This window comes from Corapipo altera, unplaced genomic scaffold (genome assembly GCF_003945725.1).
Source record: "Corapipo altera isolate COAL_440 unplaced genomic scaffold, ASM394572v1 61167, whole genome shotgun sequence".
Classification (NCBI taxonomy): Eukaryota; Metazoa; Chordata; class Aves; order Passeriformes; family Pipridae; genus Corapipo; species Corapipo altera.
The window spans coordinates 1,470,593-1,486,131 of NW_020884949.1; the positions used below are offsets into that span (position 1 = coordinate 1,470,593).

General features: G+C 37.5%; 1 protein-coding gene across 2 annotated transcripts in view; it reads left to right on the forward strand.

Moving 5' to 3' along the window:
* RORB (RAR related orphan receptor B) overlaps positions 1-15,539 on the forward strand; it is a 145,003-nt gene that overhangs the window by 96,183 nt on the left and 33,281 nt on the right. For both annotated transcript variants that reach the window (XM_027662887.1, XM_027662888.1), the window contains exon 2: positions 13,796-13,881. In XM_027662887.1, coding sequence (XP_027518688.1) covers positions 13,796-13,881 — 86 coding nt within the window. The remainder of the gene's footprint in view (positions 1-13,795; positions 13,882-15,539) is intronic.

Below are 15,539 nucleotides of genomic sequence, written 5' to 3' on the forward strand. Positions count from 1 at the left end.
CCTGAAGGTGGGAACTTCAGTCTGGCAGAAGAAGAAGAAGAGCCAGTGAGCCGAGCTGAAGAAGCTCCGCCATTTGATCAGCTGCCAGATGAAGAAAGGTGTTATACCCTTTTCACTGATGGTTCTTGCCGTATTGTAGGATGGAACCGGAAGTGGAAAGCAGCCGTTTGGGGTCCCACCCTGACTTGATCAAGTCTTTCGAATCTGTCCACAATCTTGGACAGTCTTTCTACAGCCAAGGCACAGGTCAGTAGAGTGGAAAAAAGATGTTCTTCAGAGCACCAGTGTCAACGCTGTTTGTTCTCCTTCTTCCATTGGCATCAATGCCAATGAGTTGGCATATGATTATGGCACACTTCACACAAACTTCCACTGCATGGATTGTGTACGCTGGACCTCCTCTGGATCTTTAGGAGATCCCTATAGATCACCTCCAGCACAGTTAATTCTCTCAGGTACTGGATAAATTTCTCCAAGGCATCCTACCTGGCTAGGCACACTACTAAATCATCCTTGAGAGGATACCTTTTCCTCAACACTTGACAGGAGTTGCCTTCAAAGACAGAGAGTTTCTGTCCTATTCCAAATCCCTTTGTCAATATCCATATCCTGGGAGAGGGATCCCAGTTTCTTGGCTTCACTACCATCTAGTTTCATATCACAGGCTATGGTATCCCATCATCGGAGCAGCCAGGTCACCAAGGACTCACCCAACTTGTAGCTGAAATCTTGCTTATCTTGCAGTTCACCCAGGGATAGGGATCTCTGGCCTTGCTTCTTCCTCCTGTTATGAGGGCCCTACTTCCTCTTCATCCTTCACCAAGTGAACTGATTTGGTCTTGGATTTCTTATTCTGCTTTTTGACGTGAGAAGTTGTTTCTCTGGTTCAGCTGCAGTTTGAGTGACCATGGTGCCTGTTGGTCTGCTTTCCTCCTCCTCCATCTGAGAGTGTCGTGCAGTGATGAACAGTGTCTGATAAATAGTAACCAGGGCCCAGCACATCAGTGTGCCTCTGTGTAACTGCCACAGCGTTTTTCTTTCAAATATTCTACCACTTTATAAGGGTCCTGTCGTTGTTCAATGATGAGCTTCCAAACCATTGAAGCAGAATAATCCTTCAAAACTTGGCCCATTTTCTCCCACATTACATGCCACTCGTTACTATCCACCCTTAGGGCAGATCTCTCAATAACGGTCCTTGACTCTAAGTGTGGTGTGACTGCACTGAAGAGATCTGGCTGATTTAGCAACAAGAGCATTCTTTCCTTAACTATGGTCAGATCTGTTGTTATCTCAGCTATTAGAGCCCCATATTGGGTTACAAATTAGGCTGTAATGGGAATGGTACTCCCCAGTTTAGTGCTCCCACTGAGGCTCTCTAAACCACCTGGTGCTCGCTCTCTCACCTGCCCCACTCCTTCTCCTCGCAATCCCCCCATCACAGGCTGGGAAGTAGACTTGGAGGCACAAAAGGCAAAGACTGTGGGTTGAGATAAAAACAATTTACTGGAAACAGCGGTGAGATAAGAAAACAAACAGTGACAGCAACAATACTAATAACATACTGCGCAAGATTCGTATGTGATTGCTTGGAACCGGTGTTACCCAACCTCACCCTCCAGCTCAGAACTGCCGCTACCTGACTGCTCCCTCCACCAGGTTTACTTGACAGGAAGGAAACCCTTCTCCCGGGAAGAGACTCTGTTCCCTCCTCCTTCAGCAATGACATGAGGTGGTATAGAGTAACCTCTGGGTCCTCGCGATACCCCCTTCTAGCTACTGCAAAAATTCGCTCAGTCCTGGCTGGAACCAGGACAGGGTGCATCTTGTGTCTACTCTTAACAAGAGTAAGGCAGGTAGATGGAAGTGAATCCCACTGTGCCTCCCTCATAATCTCTACATTTGTTATCTCTAAAGTGTTGGCCAAGTTGTCTTTGGTTTAGCCATATAATTTTTACCAGGCCTATGACCCAAAAAAGATTTTATCTGCAACAAGCTGAAGGACTCGCTGAACTATCGAATTGCACAGGGTGGCTTCAGCAGACCATTTCCTCAAGTATTTGTAGTTTCTCCAAAAGGAAGTAATAGCTTTGACTACCTTTGTCTTTCAGGAGGATGTTCTTAATTTTGTGGGGTTTTTTAAAATCAGTTTGTGTACAACAACTTTTATAGCTTATTTTCTTTCTAAATTACTGAAATAAATGTTTACATTCCTCATTTCCATAGTTAATCTTGTGATTGCTTGTGTTATAAGATGCTATTAACTGCTGAGCAAATTAGAATGATGAGAGAATTAACTCATTTAGGTTTCCATAGTGCTCATTGGTGTCAAGCTCCTGCCTTTATTATCTCAAAAAATTATATCATATTACAAAAATCTATTTTCTGTTGAACATCATCAGGCAGAAGTGAACATGGGCAACAGTTAAAAAGAAAGCAAAGCATGATGATCCCTTTTATTCATACTGCCTGTTGGTTCAGGCTATTAAGCCAGCTCATAAGAAAGCTTCCTGGTCAAAAGGTAGCTAGCAATGCAGGGATGTTAGAGCTTGCTTTATTCTGTGCTGCGGATGAGTGTAGTTTTCATTTTATATTTGTTCAGCTCCTCTAATTATTCTTCAATGTAGGTTTTTTTCAGCTGAGAGTCAGTGGGGTACATTTCCAGAAATACAAACTTAGAACTGAAAACTATGTGGTATCATTATATTTCTGTAAGAGTTAAAATAATGCCATTTTCTTCTGAAACTCAGGTCTCACTACAAAATATGAACATTGCCTAAAACTTCTGCATCCAAATTCTGGCTGCCCTGATGCCTGTAGAGGCACAGCACACCCAACAGGACGTTTCTTATTAGGCTGGTAGTCAAATGATAGTTCTTGACTTGAAGGTCAGTGTGTCTGGAATCATTGCTCAGTACCAGTTATATATATAGTACCAGTATATATCCTGCATAAGAAGGGTCTGTAATATTTGGCAACAATCAATTGATTTCTTTCTGACTCATGCAGAAATAATTTTCATTTACACAAATTAGAGAAGCAGAAGAGGGAAAAAAACCTCTTAAATGTTGTTAATTTCTTTTGGCCATTTCTTTGGTCCATGATTTTTATCTGAGAGGACAGTAGTGTGTCTAATGGGGAACTGTAATATTTTATGGAACAGTGAGACTTAAAGACCTTGTGAAGCAATCAGTACTTCAACAGAGTGAAATGCTGTTGCAACAGAAGGAAAATTATATACCAGTTATTTACCCAGTTAAGAAAAATTATGCCCCTTAACATCAAAGGCTTCCATTAATGAAATAATAGAGAGAGGGCAATTCCTATTTTTTTACCAAACCAGGAAATTCATCAAAATGCAGTAGACCAAGAATTTGGGACTTTAATGTTATAATCCCACAACAACATGTGTAGCCATTGTGACTGGTTTAGGAACAGACATTTAAAAGTAGCTGTGTAATGTTTATGCAGATTTAAGTGAGTTATTGTAAGTAATTAACTCATCCTGTTTCTTACTATCCTTCAAATAATGTTTTCCTAATTATTGGAAAAATATTTTTTCAGCCTGACTATTCCCATGTATTTGTTTGTTTTCTGTACTTTTCCTAATCTTCAGTAATTCTGCTTATTTTCATAAACTTCAGAACTCTCCCCTAGTATTTCCTCTTGCATTGGTTTCTTTTGTTTGAAAATTCCTCAACTGTTCTATCTAACCAGAGCAAGCATTCAAAGCAAAGTGGATGAGATGGCAATTTTGAACTTTTTTTTTTTAAATAGTGTGTAGGATTAACAGTCTTCTGTATGTAGCAGGCTTATTGAATCTTGAAAGTTAAGTCCTCCGTATTTTATCTTTGGCGTGAATTCCAAGGGAATGAATATGCAGATAGCAGGACAGAACTGTTACAATCTGAATCCCTTATCCAACAAGTTGTTTATGCAAAGGTTATGACACAAGAAAATGGATTAATGAGGAAAGGTTACCTGAAAATGAAGTAACTTCACAGAGCTCTTCCAGCAAAAAAACCTGGGAATGTGTAACGGGGAGGTGAGGGGAATTCTGTCAAAGCACAGAAAATCCACAAAGACTTAGAAGGGAAAAGTGAATTAGTGAGAGGCAATGCATTTAATGTATTAACTGTCTTGTAGAAATGCTCTCTGCCTATGCTCTGTTTTATTTTGTTTTGTTTTTTGTCAGAAAGCTTTTGTAAATCCTGCAGTGCTTTGTGTTCAACTGTGCTGCATTTGGTGCATAACAGCCACTACATGCCTTTGCAAGTGTAACCTATGAACCAGGATGCAATTCTAACCATTATAGCAGCCTATGGGGGAAAAAAATTAGTAGTTACAGGCTCTGAGCAGCTCTGTTAGATTGATACTGATAGCTTACCCCTAAGTTCCCCCTTACTGCACAAACTTAGGGCAACTGGGAATCAATTGATACTCCTTTAATGTAATGGATGTTCAGTGGGGGCAATTCAGACAGGTCTGTCACATGACATCTAAAAACACTGGAACAAAATTTACTTTTTAGCTCTAGCTGCAGGTAGGGGTGTCATTTTGCAAGATGGGTGGATGGGTGGTTTATCTCTAGTAATTTGACATCTTATGTCTACTATTCTAATACTCCATACCTTATATTATGTCTGAAATGAAAACTGATGGCAAAGAAAAGCTGAGATTTATTTTCAGAATTTACAGAAAAATACTATTTTTTAAACCATTGTACTGGAATAAGAAATCCATTCCACATTAACAGAGTATCAAAAGAAAATATTGTTTCATTACTTGGTTCCTGCAGCACTCTTCTTCCCTTCCTTAATGAAATGGAACAGTCTGTGCCTTTATTACTTCTTCCATTTAATCTTGTTAATGCAGTCTGTTAAGACTCCACTTTTGCAACAGCACAGGTGTAACTGTGAATAAGTAGGCTAGTAGGAAGACTACTCTTCTGCTCCTGGAAGTCTTATTTATTTACAACAAAATGTGTGACATTCAACCTAAAATAAAACTTGATGCATCTGGTGAGTTGAAACATTTTTATTCTTCACTTCATTGGCAATATGGGGCATTACAGTGAAAAATAAAAAGGGAAATATTAAATCTGCTGTACCAAGTGTACCTTTGAGACAAGTGCACTTCAAGTTTTACTAAGATCGATTCTTCCTACTGTGTTTAAAAAGATGGCAGATTAAATTGGTAAGTAGACAGTTGGTAAGTATGACATTTTTTTCAGACAGCAGCAGATGCAAATCCAAGAATATCTCCAGCTGATTTAAATGCTTTTCAAAAGATGGGGCAAAGATTTTAAATAGGAATGTGCAAAAGTAAAAATCCACAGTGATGATCAGAAATATGAAGAAATTCAAAAAGCTCTAAGAAGGCAACATCAGGAAGATTTCAGAGTCATTTCAGGCTGAAATCACTATTATTGTTTGTTTGTTGTTGCCCATATCTCCTATAGTTTTGCATTTTAGGAGTCATATTGTGTCTAATGTGGGGGGGAAGGTATTGCAAGGAAAGTGATCCAGGGAAATGTATTGAAAACGGTTTTTTTTAGCTGTTATGGCAGTCACACAAAGTCCCAGACAATGCGAGTTAGATCCTCATTTTGCAGCATTGCTATAATCCTACCTGAGTGTGTTGAATTACTCATCGTTTGCCTACTGCAAATCAGAACCAAAATCTGTACGAGCAGAAATACAGTTCCCTATCCCTTCTTTTCCTTTGGCAGCCAGCTTGATGATTTTCTGTCTTAAAATTTAAAAAAAAAAAATTAAAAACAACTCCCATTTTTAAGAAAACTTTTGCTACTGAATCATGTTCATTCACAAAAATAAATATGTAAACTATGCTTATGTATTCTTCCCTCTCAACTTTTCCTTGAGCATTGCAATTAGCTATCTTGGCAAGAAGCTTTAAGCTGTAAAACATTTAACATTAAAAGCTGCATTAATTAGTGGTTTATCAGTACTGCAAATATACAGTGTATATTTATATATTTTACGTGTTTGTATATAAAATGCTTTGCGTTTTTAAGTTGCATCATGCCCTGTGGTTCACCCAAGTATTGTTAATCAAAGTATATGACTGCATTAGTCAAACCACCTAAAATTTTTCTGATGATATCTTGCATTATATTGAAGCATTTTTAATTGTAATGGAGAAATAAATTTGTATAGAAATTCCAGAAATTAGAATCATTCTACAAAAAAGGAGTGTTGAGGGTCAGGGGGAGAAAAAAAGCAGGAATTTACAAGAATTTTCCTTCTCATGTGCAAAATGACCCTTTGTACTCCCCTGTTATGCCATTTCCACATCTTTTTCATAGTCCACATTCTGTGGTGCTTGATATTCCATGTGTAGGTCTTCCTGAAAGTCCTTTATCTTTTCTGTAATTCAATGTACATGTTCAGGTTACTCGGTGTATACACTTCTTCACTGGTTGATGCTAGGCTACCTTTTGTGATTAATTTTCAGTACTGGAGGAATGAAATCTCCCAAGACTGGATTTCCTGAAATGTAATAATTGTGATATTTACTTGCTACACTGAGTGGTGAAAATTCATGTTGTGGATGTAATATTTGGGAGAAGCTGAGGATATATTAGCACCCATCCCACATGATGCTGCTGTTTCTTAGCTCTCCATCTCAGGTGTTGATGCAGTCTTTATCATCCCTTTGTAGCAAGTGCTTGAGAAGCTGCTCAGAAAATAAACATTTGTAGAAGGGGAATTAAATAGGATTATACTTCAAGCCTCTGGTTCCAGAGGCTGGCTTCAGGCTCAGTTCAGTGACAACTGTGTCATGAATATTCAAATTCATCCCTGTCAGCTGGCTCTGTGAGGAGTCCTGAACAGTGCGACAGTCCTCATTCCCCTTGAAAATTTTGCATGGCATAGAATTCTGGATTGGAGTGTTACTGGACATACAGGAAACTGTGGACATTCAAACAAAACTGTGCAGGTAGGATGGAAGGAAAACATTGAAAGATTGTCAGTGTGCTGCAGCTCCGATCCCATAGCAAAGAGCTGGAGAAGAGGATGCTGCCACAGATGGAGCTAAGAATAACCACTACACCGTCCTTCCTCTGCAAGATGAAGTAAATTTTAAGTTCATTTGCATCCCACTCCAGCAAGCAGTAACTCTTGGCTGGGTGAGGGGAAAGATAAGGTCCTGTCGACCCCACAGCCTTGAAAAGAGGAGGTATTCACAGCATGTTCCTGCCACACCTTCCTCTGTGCTGCTTGGCTTTGTAACTGTACAGCAGAAATCTGTGCATATCTAACATAAAGAGTTACCACTAAGTGTACTGTAAGAGTATCACTAAGAGTACTCTATAACCATTTCAGCCAGCTTCAACAGGCAAAATGGACTGGAAATATTTATCATGATATCCAAGCTTTTCCTTTGCCAAGTTCATTAGTTCATTTATCCATAAGGAAAAAAAAATTAGCTCTCTGAGTAAGTACAATTTGTCCTGCTAAATGCCTGATATATAGTAAAACATTTGAAATTAAACATCCACAAATTATGACAAACACTTTTACAGGGTAAATACTAAGTATAATTTTCATAGGAAAGGCCTTTGCATATGCCAGAAAACATGGTCATCAGTACTCAGCCATCCTGACCAGCTTACATAAACACTAGCTAAAGCTGCTGGAGATTATTTGCAGAACATTGGATCTGATGAGCTCAAATATAAGATAACTTCAGTAGTATATTTGAGATTACCATAATAATCTCTTTAGGGAAAGTGTGTAGTATCAGCAGCTTGGGTCTTTGAGGGAAGTAGGAACTGTACAGCATTTATTATAAGCTTTCCCTGTATATTCCCTTTTTATAATAATTTTTATTATAATCTTTCCCTGTGAATAAGGCAAGTTTCTGAACTCTTTGTGAGGCCCAGGACAAGGCCTTGATACTTTTATTAGATAACTCTAATTTAACTTATCTATTCAGCCCAAATCATCAGAGTAACATGTTTTTGATGTGTCATAACTTGTTTTACTATAGCATCATCCTTTGCAGTTACACACATAACTTCCATTAATTTGAATTACTAGGGAAAAGTATTCATAGATTAATATAGAGAATTCCATTATGAGAGACAACGAAAATAATTCTATACAGATTTACGGAGTGCTAGGTGAGCTGTCAAAGTTTACTGATCCTTTGACACTTCCTGACCTCTTTGAGCACAGCCTTTCAGGGATCAAGATTTAAGCCATAGCTTCTGACAAGGGAACCTGAGTTCTGTCTTTTTGGATCTGGGCAGTGGGCTGTACTTTGTGTTAGTCATCACTGCCTAGCAGACAATACAAGCAGTTCTGTTTCACTTCTGCTGTCTTCCTTGCCTGTGAACCATCCTGAAAAAGTCCAGGACAGCCTTAAACACTTGTGCTTCTTATGCACTTCAGCCACTCTACCTTATCCAAATTAAAGAAACAAACAAGCCGCTAGGTAGCAATTTCTGCACCTTTGGCAGGTTCCTAACCTTTCAGTGTTTCATTTAGTACTGCGCTGACATTCTTGGTAAAAAAGCTGCACAGTATTTACCTGGAGTCCAGGAAACTGCATCACCACCACTGTCTTGTAATAATCCCATGAAAATCCAGATTTTCTGTTAATTCACAGGTGGTTTTAATAAATTGAAATTATCAGTTCCACAGGAAATAAAAAAAATACTTGTGATCCAAAATATATCCTTATCTCACTACTTTTCAGACTCTTGTGGTTCTTTTGCTTACAGCTACCTTTTCTTCACGGAGAATCATCCAGCCTTGCAAATCTTGCAGCTTTTCTAGTTGATTAGCATAGTGAAATTCATCTTGGAGCAATTATCTTTAACTTGTTTTAGGCTTGAAGTCCTTTGCTCCTATCTAAGGTGTGATAGAAAAGCTAGGGGTCCAAAAGCATTTCTTTTAAAACTAACGTATCCCTTGGTCTAATAAAAGATATTACATCTATCTGACAATGTCATCTATATTCGTGGACCACTGCAAGCATAACAACTTTTTACTTTTCATAAATTGTTAAATAGCACTACTCCATTAATTCTTTGTAGTTACACTTTGGAAAGGAAAGAAACAGTATTTGAATGAAACATTTTTTCTTATTTTGGTTTGTATCATGATGGGAAAAGGTTGTTATACTGTGCTCATTTATTTCTTTATAATTTCACCTTCTCTGTAAGGGAAAGTAATCTGTGCATACCATTCTTTCCAGACTTGTTCCGAAACTACTGTGTAACAATAAGATACAAAAAGGTCAGATAGTATGAGCGATTTGGAGATTACCTTTAGCTCATGCAAGATATCTTCAAAGTATGTATCTACACTGCAGACATAAGCATATTTCTTGATATGCAAAAGGGCTAATATATAGCATGTAATTTTAAAACTTCTAGTCTACAGACATTATCATATGGATATCTTTCACTAAATTTTAAATGCACACAATAAGGATGCATGGAGTAACTACATAAAGAGTTATCACGAAAAAAACTTCAGGTTTTAAAATATTTTTTTCCAATAGTCTTTAGAATAGCTGTGCAATAAAAGGCAGAGTTGATCTGTAAGAAGAGTAAATATACAACTCAGGTTTTTGGCGGTTTTGTGGTCTGGGGTTTATTTTGTTTTGTGGGGTGAGGGTTTGGTTTGGTTTTGGGTTTGGTTTGGTTTGTTTATTTTTCCCCTCACTGGAAAATCATAAAAGAGGAAACAGAAAAGAAAACATATCACCAAATAACCTTCCAAGTGACACTGGTTGTAAACTAAAAAAACTTGCACTAAGATTGTGAGACCATGAAAGAAATCACACATGACAATTGCATGTATTTATGCAAGAAACATTCTTTTTTAGCAGTAATCTGTCCCGCTTCTGTTTTCAGCCATGATCTGTCAGATTTCTCAATATCAAACTTCACTTATCTTGAAATTTATGACAAGTTTTTACATATCACATACAGATCACATCTAATATTCTTGACCCATGAGACATAAAGATATACAAGAACTTCTCCTTGGAAATTTGTAGATCTTTACTCATGAGGTGTAGGACTGGCATATTTGGGAATTGTCAGCTTTGCTGTACATGCAGAGAGTCTTTGTTGCTCTAACGAAGTCTAGGTCCAGACTCACTGTCAGAGTTTAATGTATCACTGTCCAAAAGTGCCAAGACTTTATGAAAACATTACTTTCCTGGGATAATTGCACCATATTTGCTTACTCTGATGGCTCATTTGGCTCATTTGGGGTATGTAGACAGCAAATGTGTCTACAGACACACTAATTAATTATGTGGCATTAATTAACTTGCAGAGATATTACTGACAGTATAGGTCTCACTGCATGACATTTGACAGAATCTGTAAACATAACTAGTATCCTCAGCTGTATATTTTCAGGTTACTAAATACAAAGCACCTGAAGTCTTGCTGAGAAACCACAGAACATCTAATCCAGCAGCAAAGGGGATAGCAAGATCTAGCTGGCAGTCTAACTCAAAGTGGAAACTTCTATTGACGGTAATGTGCGAGGAAAAAAGCATGTCTTACCGAGGTCAGGATAAAAAAGGTAGAGTTAGCAAGTAAATATAACTGCCGAATACACTTACTTTGAAATCACTAAGGTGTAGAAACCTGAAAGTAAACTGGGCCAATCTAGCATTTTTTGGAGAACTCCAACTAAACGATGATAGGAGTGAAGCAAATGTCTTTTTTCTCTGTCAGTTCTCTGATTAGCCTCAATGTTTCCAAGTGCAATCCCCCCTGGATCAACAAATTATACAGAGGACTTCCTCTTCAAAGTTCACATCCATCATGCTTTAGTATCCTCTTTTGATCAAGAACTAAATATTGAAAGCTCAAGTCTTTTTTCCCCCTTAAACAAAAGCTACAGGTCTGGGAGTTTATAATCGTATCTCTCCCAACTGAAGTTCCTCAGCTATAAAACAGAAATTATATAAAATTTGAGGTTTGTTTTTCCTGTTAGACAATATATGCATGAGTGACAATCCCCACAAATACACATCAGACATATTAGCTGCCTTGTTGACTCTTACCTTTCTTTCAAGAGGAATTCAGAAAATTAACAGTGACAGTTTCAGTTACAGATTCATTCCTAATTTCACCAATATAACAACTTTTGTAACCTGATTATTTTCCTCCTTTTAGGATAATAAATTTTTTAACCATGAGTAAGCTTTCTGCTGGTCAAAAAAAAAAAAAAAAAAAGAGAGAGAGAGAGAAAAAGCATCTCAGTGTACTTGGTTTGAAGATGTTTTTGATTACATATTTGTTCTTATCCAAGTGTTCATTTCAAATGTGTGAGAAGACCTTGTATTTGCTTCCTTGATAGAATTCCACCCTACTTCTTGTTATCCTGAGAGAATGAATTAGGTTCCAGGTGGTACTCCTGTCATCTGTGGATTATTATTACTGGTCATATAGAATTAATCAATCTCCATTGTGGCATTATAATTTGTATAGTGTCATGTAAAACTGGAGGTAGTTCACAACCTTAAAGAACTTTCAACTTAAGTGTAAAATAAGAGATGAATACTGCAGGGAGATGACCCTGTGGTGCTGAGGAAAGAAGCTACAGCTGGTGATAGGGAGCAGTCACAATGCAGCATATATCCAAACATTATAAATGTTTTGTTAGACATCAGGGCGATGGTGGTTTTGCAGGTTCTTATCTCACATCTTAATGTACTTATTGAAAAATTGAACTAATAGACTCAAGTTGAGTTTGGCTTGAAAAGAGGCAGGAACCATTATTCTTACTCATTTTATTAGAGTTGATAGGTAAGAAGGCAAGTGGAAAGACCTTCAAAGTGGAGCTAAGTAGTTTTGCACTTATTCCTTCCCATGTGTATTACATTCAGAGAAAATAAGTTCTATTCCTGTGCTGCTGAAAGTTATCATTGTGGCAACTCCACTATTGTTCGTTCATTTCTATTTTGCCTCAATATTCAGAAGTGGTACTTAGTCAATGCATTTTATATTTGTGAGAAATTCAGAAGAAAGCTGCTTACTTTATAATAGCTATAAAGAGAGTTGGAAATATTGGTCACTAAACTGTTTGTTGGTGTAATACGTGAAAGAAAGAAGAAAAAGAACATAAAATTGCATAAACAAAGATGGAATGTTTAAAAGGTGTAGTAGCCTGTGACAATTATTAAATCTGCAAAACAAACATGGTACACTCAGTGTTAATTACAGTATCTCAAGAGGCTTCTGGGAATACAACTGCTTCATTTTTTATCTGGCCTTTAAAATCAATGACTCAACATTCTGAGATTGTTCTGCTGCTTTGTGAACAAAAATAAATGGTTACAAGACAGGAGCAAAGTATACTTTTCCAAACTTACTCAAATGCTTTCTGTGTTCTAAAGATGCTGTCTTTGCTGTGAGCAATAGTAGCAATTTCCCAGACATCCTTTAGTTACTAATTTATAGAATGGTTATTTCTGAATAAGTGTTTGAATCAACTGATGACTTACAAGTCTAAAGCATTTTTTACATATTAGTTGAAAGCCAGAGCCTTAGCATTTTGGGACATGGTCCACAAATACTTACCATGAAGGTAGAGATTATAATTGCAAGTCATATATGAAATTATTGATTGCTTACAGTGCTGAATGCAATGAGTGTCACAGGATTGATTCTTCTCTCTCTGTTCCCATCAGAGTTACAAGTGGTATATGCAAGTCACATTAAAAGTACCTTCATTTTTTGTTGTGTTTTGTCTTGTCTTGTCTTTTCCTCAAGATCTCCTCACATTCTCACTGCAGTTCTGCCTCTGATATTGACATGTCTTTGAAACTTGTCAACATAAAGCAGCGCGTGGTCCCAGAGCTAAGCCTTTCTCCCTCCCCGTGACTCTCAAGCAGAGATCTGAGAGCAGTTACCCAACTAGCCTCTCAAAACATCAGTGCCTGGAGGCACATGTTTAAATATTTTTATTATCTCAATGGGGATAAGGCATAGGAATTTTTGAGCAGAATCAACCTGGCAACATTTCCAAAGAACTATAGATGCTTCTCTGTAAGGAGGTCCCTCTATATGGAATTAGGAACAGTTTGAAAAGTGGTTTGCTTGCCTAAGCCTTGCCTTGTACTTGATCAGAAACAGCATCTCAGGAAACTGAGTTCATGGTGGTGAACTAAAGTCTCTTTAGCTGTCCATGAAAGTCCTTCTTCCTGGGTTCTTTTGGGATATGCTGTTCCAAGGGAATAGTTGCTTGACTTTCCAAGCATGCTAGCATTCACCTTGTGCAGTTTACCTTACTACCATCTCTGACAGTGGTATTAGTATCTTTATGTCTTGAAGCCATAATCTGAAGGATGTGAAAATTTCATCACCTCTTACATTTTGAAAAATGCCTCAAAATATACCATGTAATTCTATCTTATCAAAATGGAAATGTGTAAGAAAAGACAATCTAGATTATTATTCAGGATGTCTAATGACTGTTATTAGCAAAAATGTTTAGGAAATTAACTAGTAAAAGAATTTTTTTAAAAAGCGAATATGAGGAAAAACTTACTAATTGTGAGACATCTTAAACTTTTGATTTTTTGTAGGATATGGCAGAAACTACGTAACATGAAGCATTTAAAATTTGCCACACCAAAACATTCAGAAACACACATACAATACAAAACAGTTTTATATTGTTGGGGGTTGACCTGGTAATCTACTCTCTAGCTCTAGTTTTCAAGATTTTCATTTGAGAGAAAAAGAAATGGAGTTATATACTCAAAATATTTGTCTTGTTTTCTTTTTCAGCACAAATTGAAGTGATACCATGCAAAATCTGTGGTGATAAATCCTCTGGAATACACTATGGAGTCATCACATGTGAAGGCTGCAAGGTATGAGATTTTAAAACAGCATACTCATCAGCATCTGCATTAGCCTCAGGCGTCTCTGTACAATAATACACTCTTACATGCTTTCAAGCAAGTGGTGCCAAAGACTGTAAAGCCTACTGCTGATAGAGATGCATTTCATGCCTAGTTTCCTTAGATGCTTTCTTTTTTATCAGATAGACTTAAGAGCTGCCTCCTTGTTTGAAACTTGAATTAACTACATCTGATGCAGTGTAAGTGCTGATACCAAGGCTGGCAACTGCAAGTCACACCTGTTCTAACTGAAATCAGCTTGAGAGATGGATTTCTTATCTTGTTTCCCATACAACCCATGTAGTATTAAAGTTGGCACATTATTTCCTGTGAACATCTTAAGAGCTTACAGGTGTGAATTTGGTCTGGTTTATCCCCTTTGCATTCTTTGCAGACCAAATTGCAATCCCCAAAGGTTAAAATTCCTTACAGGATGAGCAGTGTAAAAGGATCCTTTGTCTTCTCCTGCATAGGCTTCAGTGCAGGGCAATTACTGGGAGTTGGAGATTTAGAAAAAAAAGGGTGGGGACGCATAAAACTGTTCCATGCTGCTTAGTCATATTAACGTATTATCTCAGGCACTAGATCAAATACCACAAATCAGACCACAAACCAAGAGAAAAAAGGCTTCAATTTTTGACTTTAAAAATACTCTGTGATTTTGTTATCTGAGGGATTATATTATTATTAATGGAAAACCAGAATTCCATACTACATGTTAGTATTTCAGTTTTGATTGTAAATATGAAGTTGCAAAGATAGAGAGGCAGCATCTCTGATTGCTTCTATGTGGAAGCACACAAACTGGGCCACTTGAAAATGAGTGCCTACTTGTAGAGTGAAATCTCAAGTCTGTACTTACTTAATGCTTTACAAAATTTTAGAACATCTGAGAAATCTGAAAATTTGGGTGCACCCATTTGCAAAAGAAATATTTTAATGCCAACACATTGAGAAGCAATAAACTAGTAAAACTCAGATTTCTTTCAGGAACATTAACACTTGTAAGGAGAACAATTTGCAATGTGTCACTGTCTTACTGTGGCACTAGACTAGAAATAAGCATCTTCTTATTATGATAACATGAAACAGGATTAAACTAATTGATCTGATACTACAAAGCTGGCACAAAAGCTACAGAAGAAAATTGTTTCAAGCAGAAAAGGAACATCTCTCAGCACTCAGTGCCCACAGAACAGTTAGGGGTATAGTCTTCTGTAGAAGTAATTAGGGTTAATGCTGGCCCTTGTGTGTGCCTCAAGAGGAGATGATACAAGTCAGCTCTGTGAGTAGAATGCTTATTGAGATAAAGAGCTTCTCTTCCACTTATGACAGTTTTAACCCTATTGGTTTTGTGCCAGTTTTGCAGTATCAGATCAATTAGTCTAATCTTGTTTTGTGAGCCTGTGTGAAAAAAAGATGTCAGTTTTCAGATTGGTTCCACTGGGAGCCATCTCAGACTGTCAGAGCTCTCTGTTAAGGTAAGCACTGTTTCAGGAAGTGCAGCTCTGCTCTTCATTTAAATGCTTAGCATTTAAAAAACTATTCATTCAGCCCACGTACTAGTAACTGGTCATTTCTGGCTCCTTTTGTCTGAATATGTTAGAAATCTGAAATAATTAAGAATG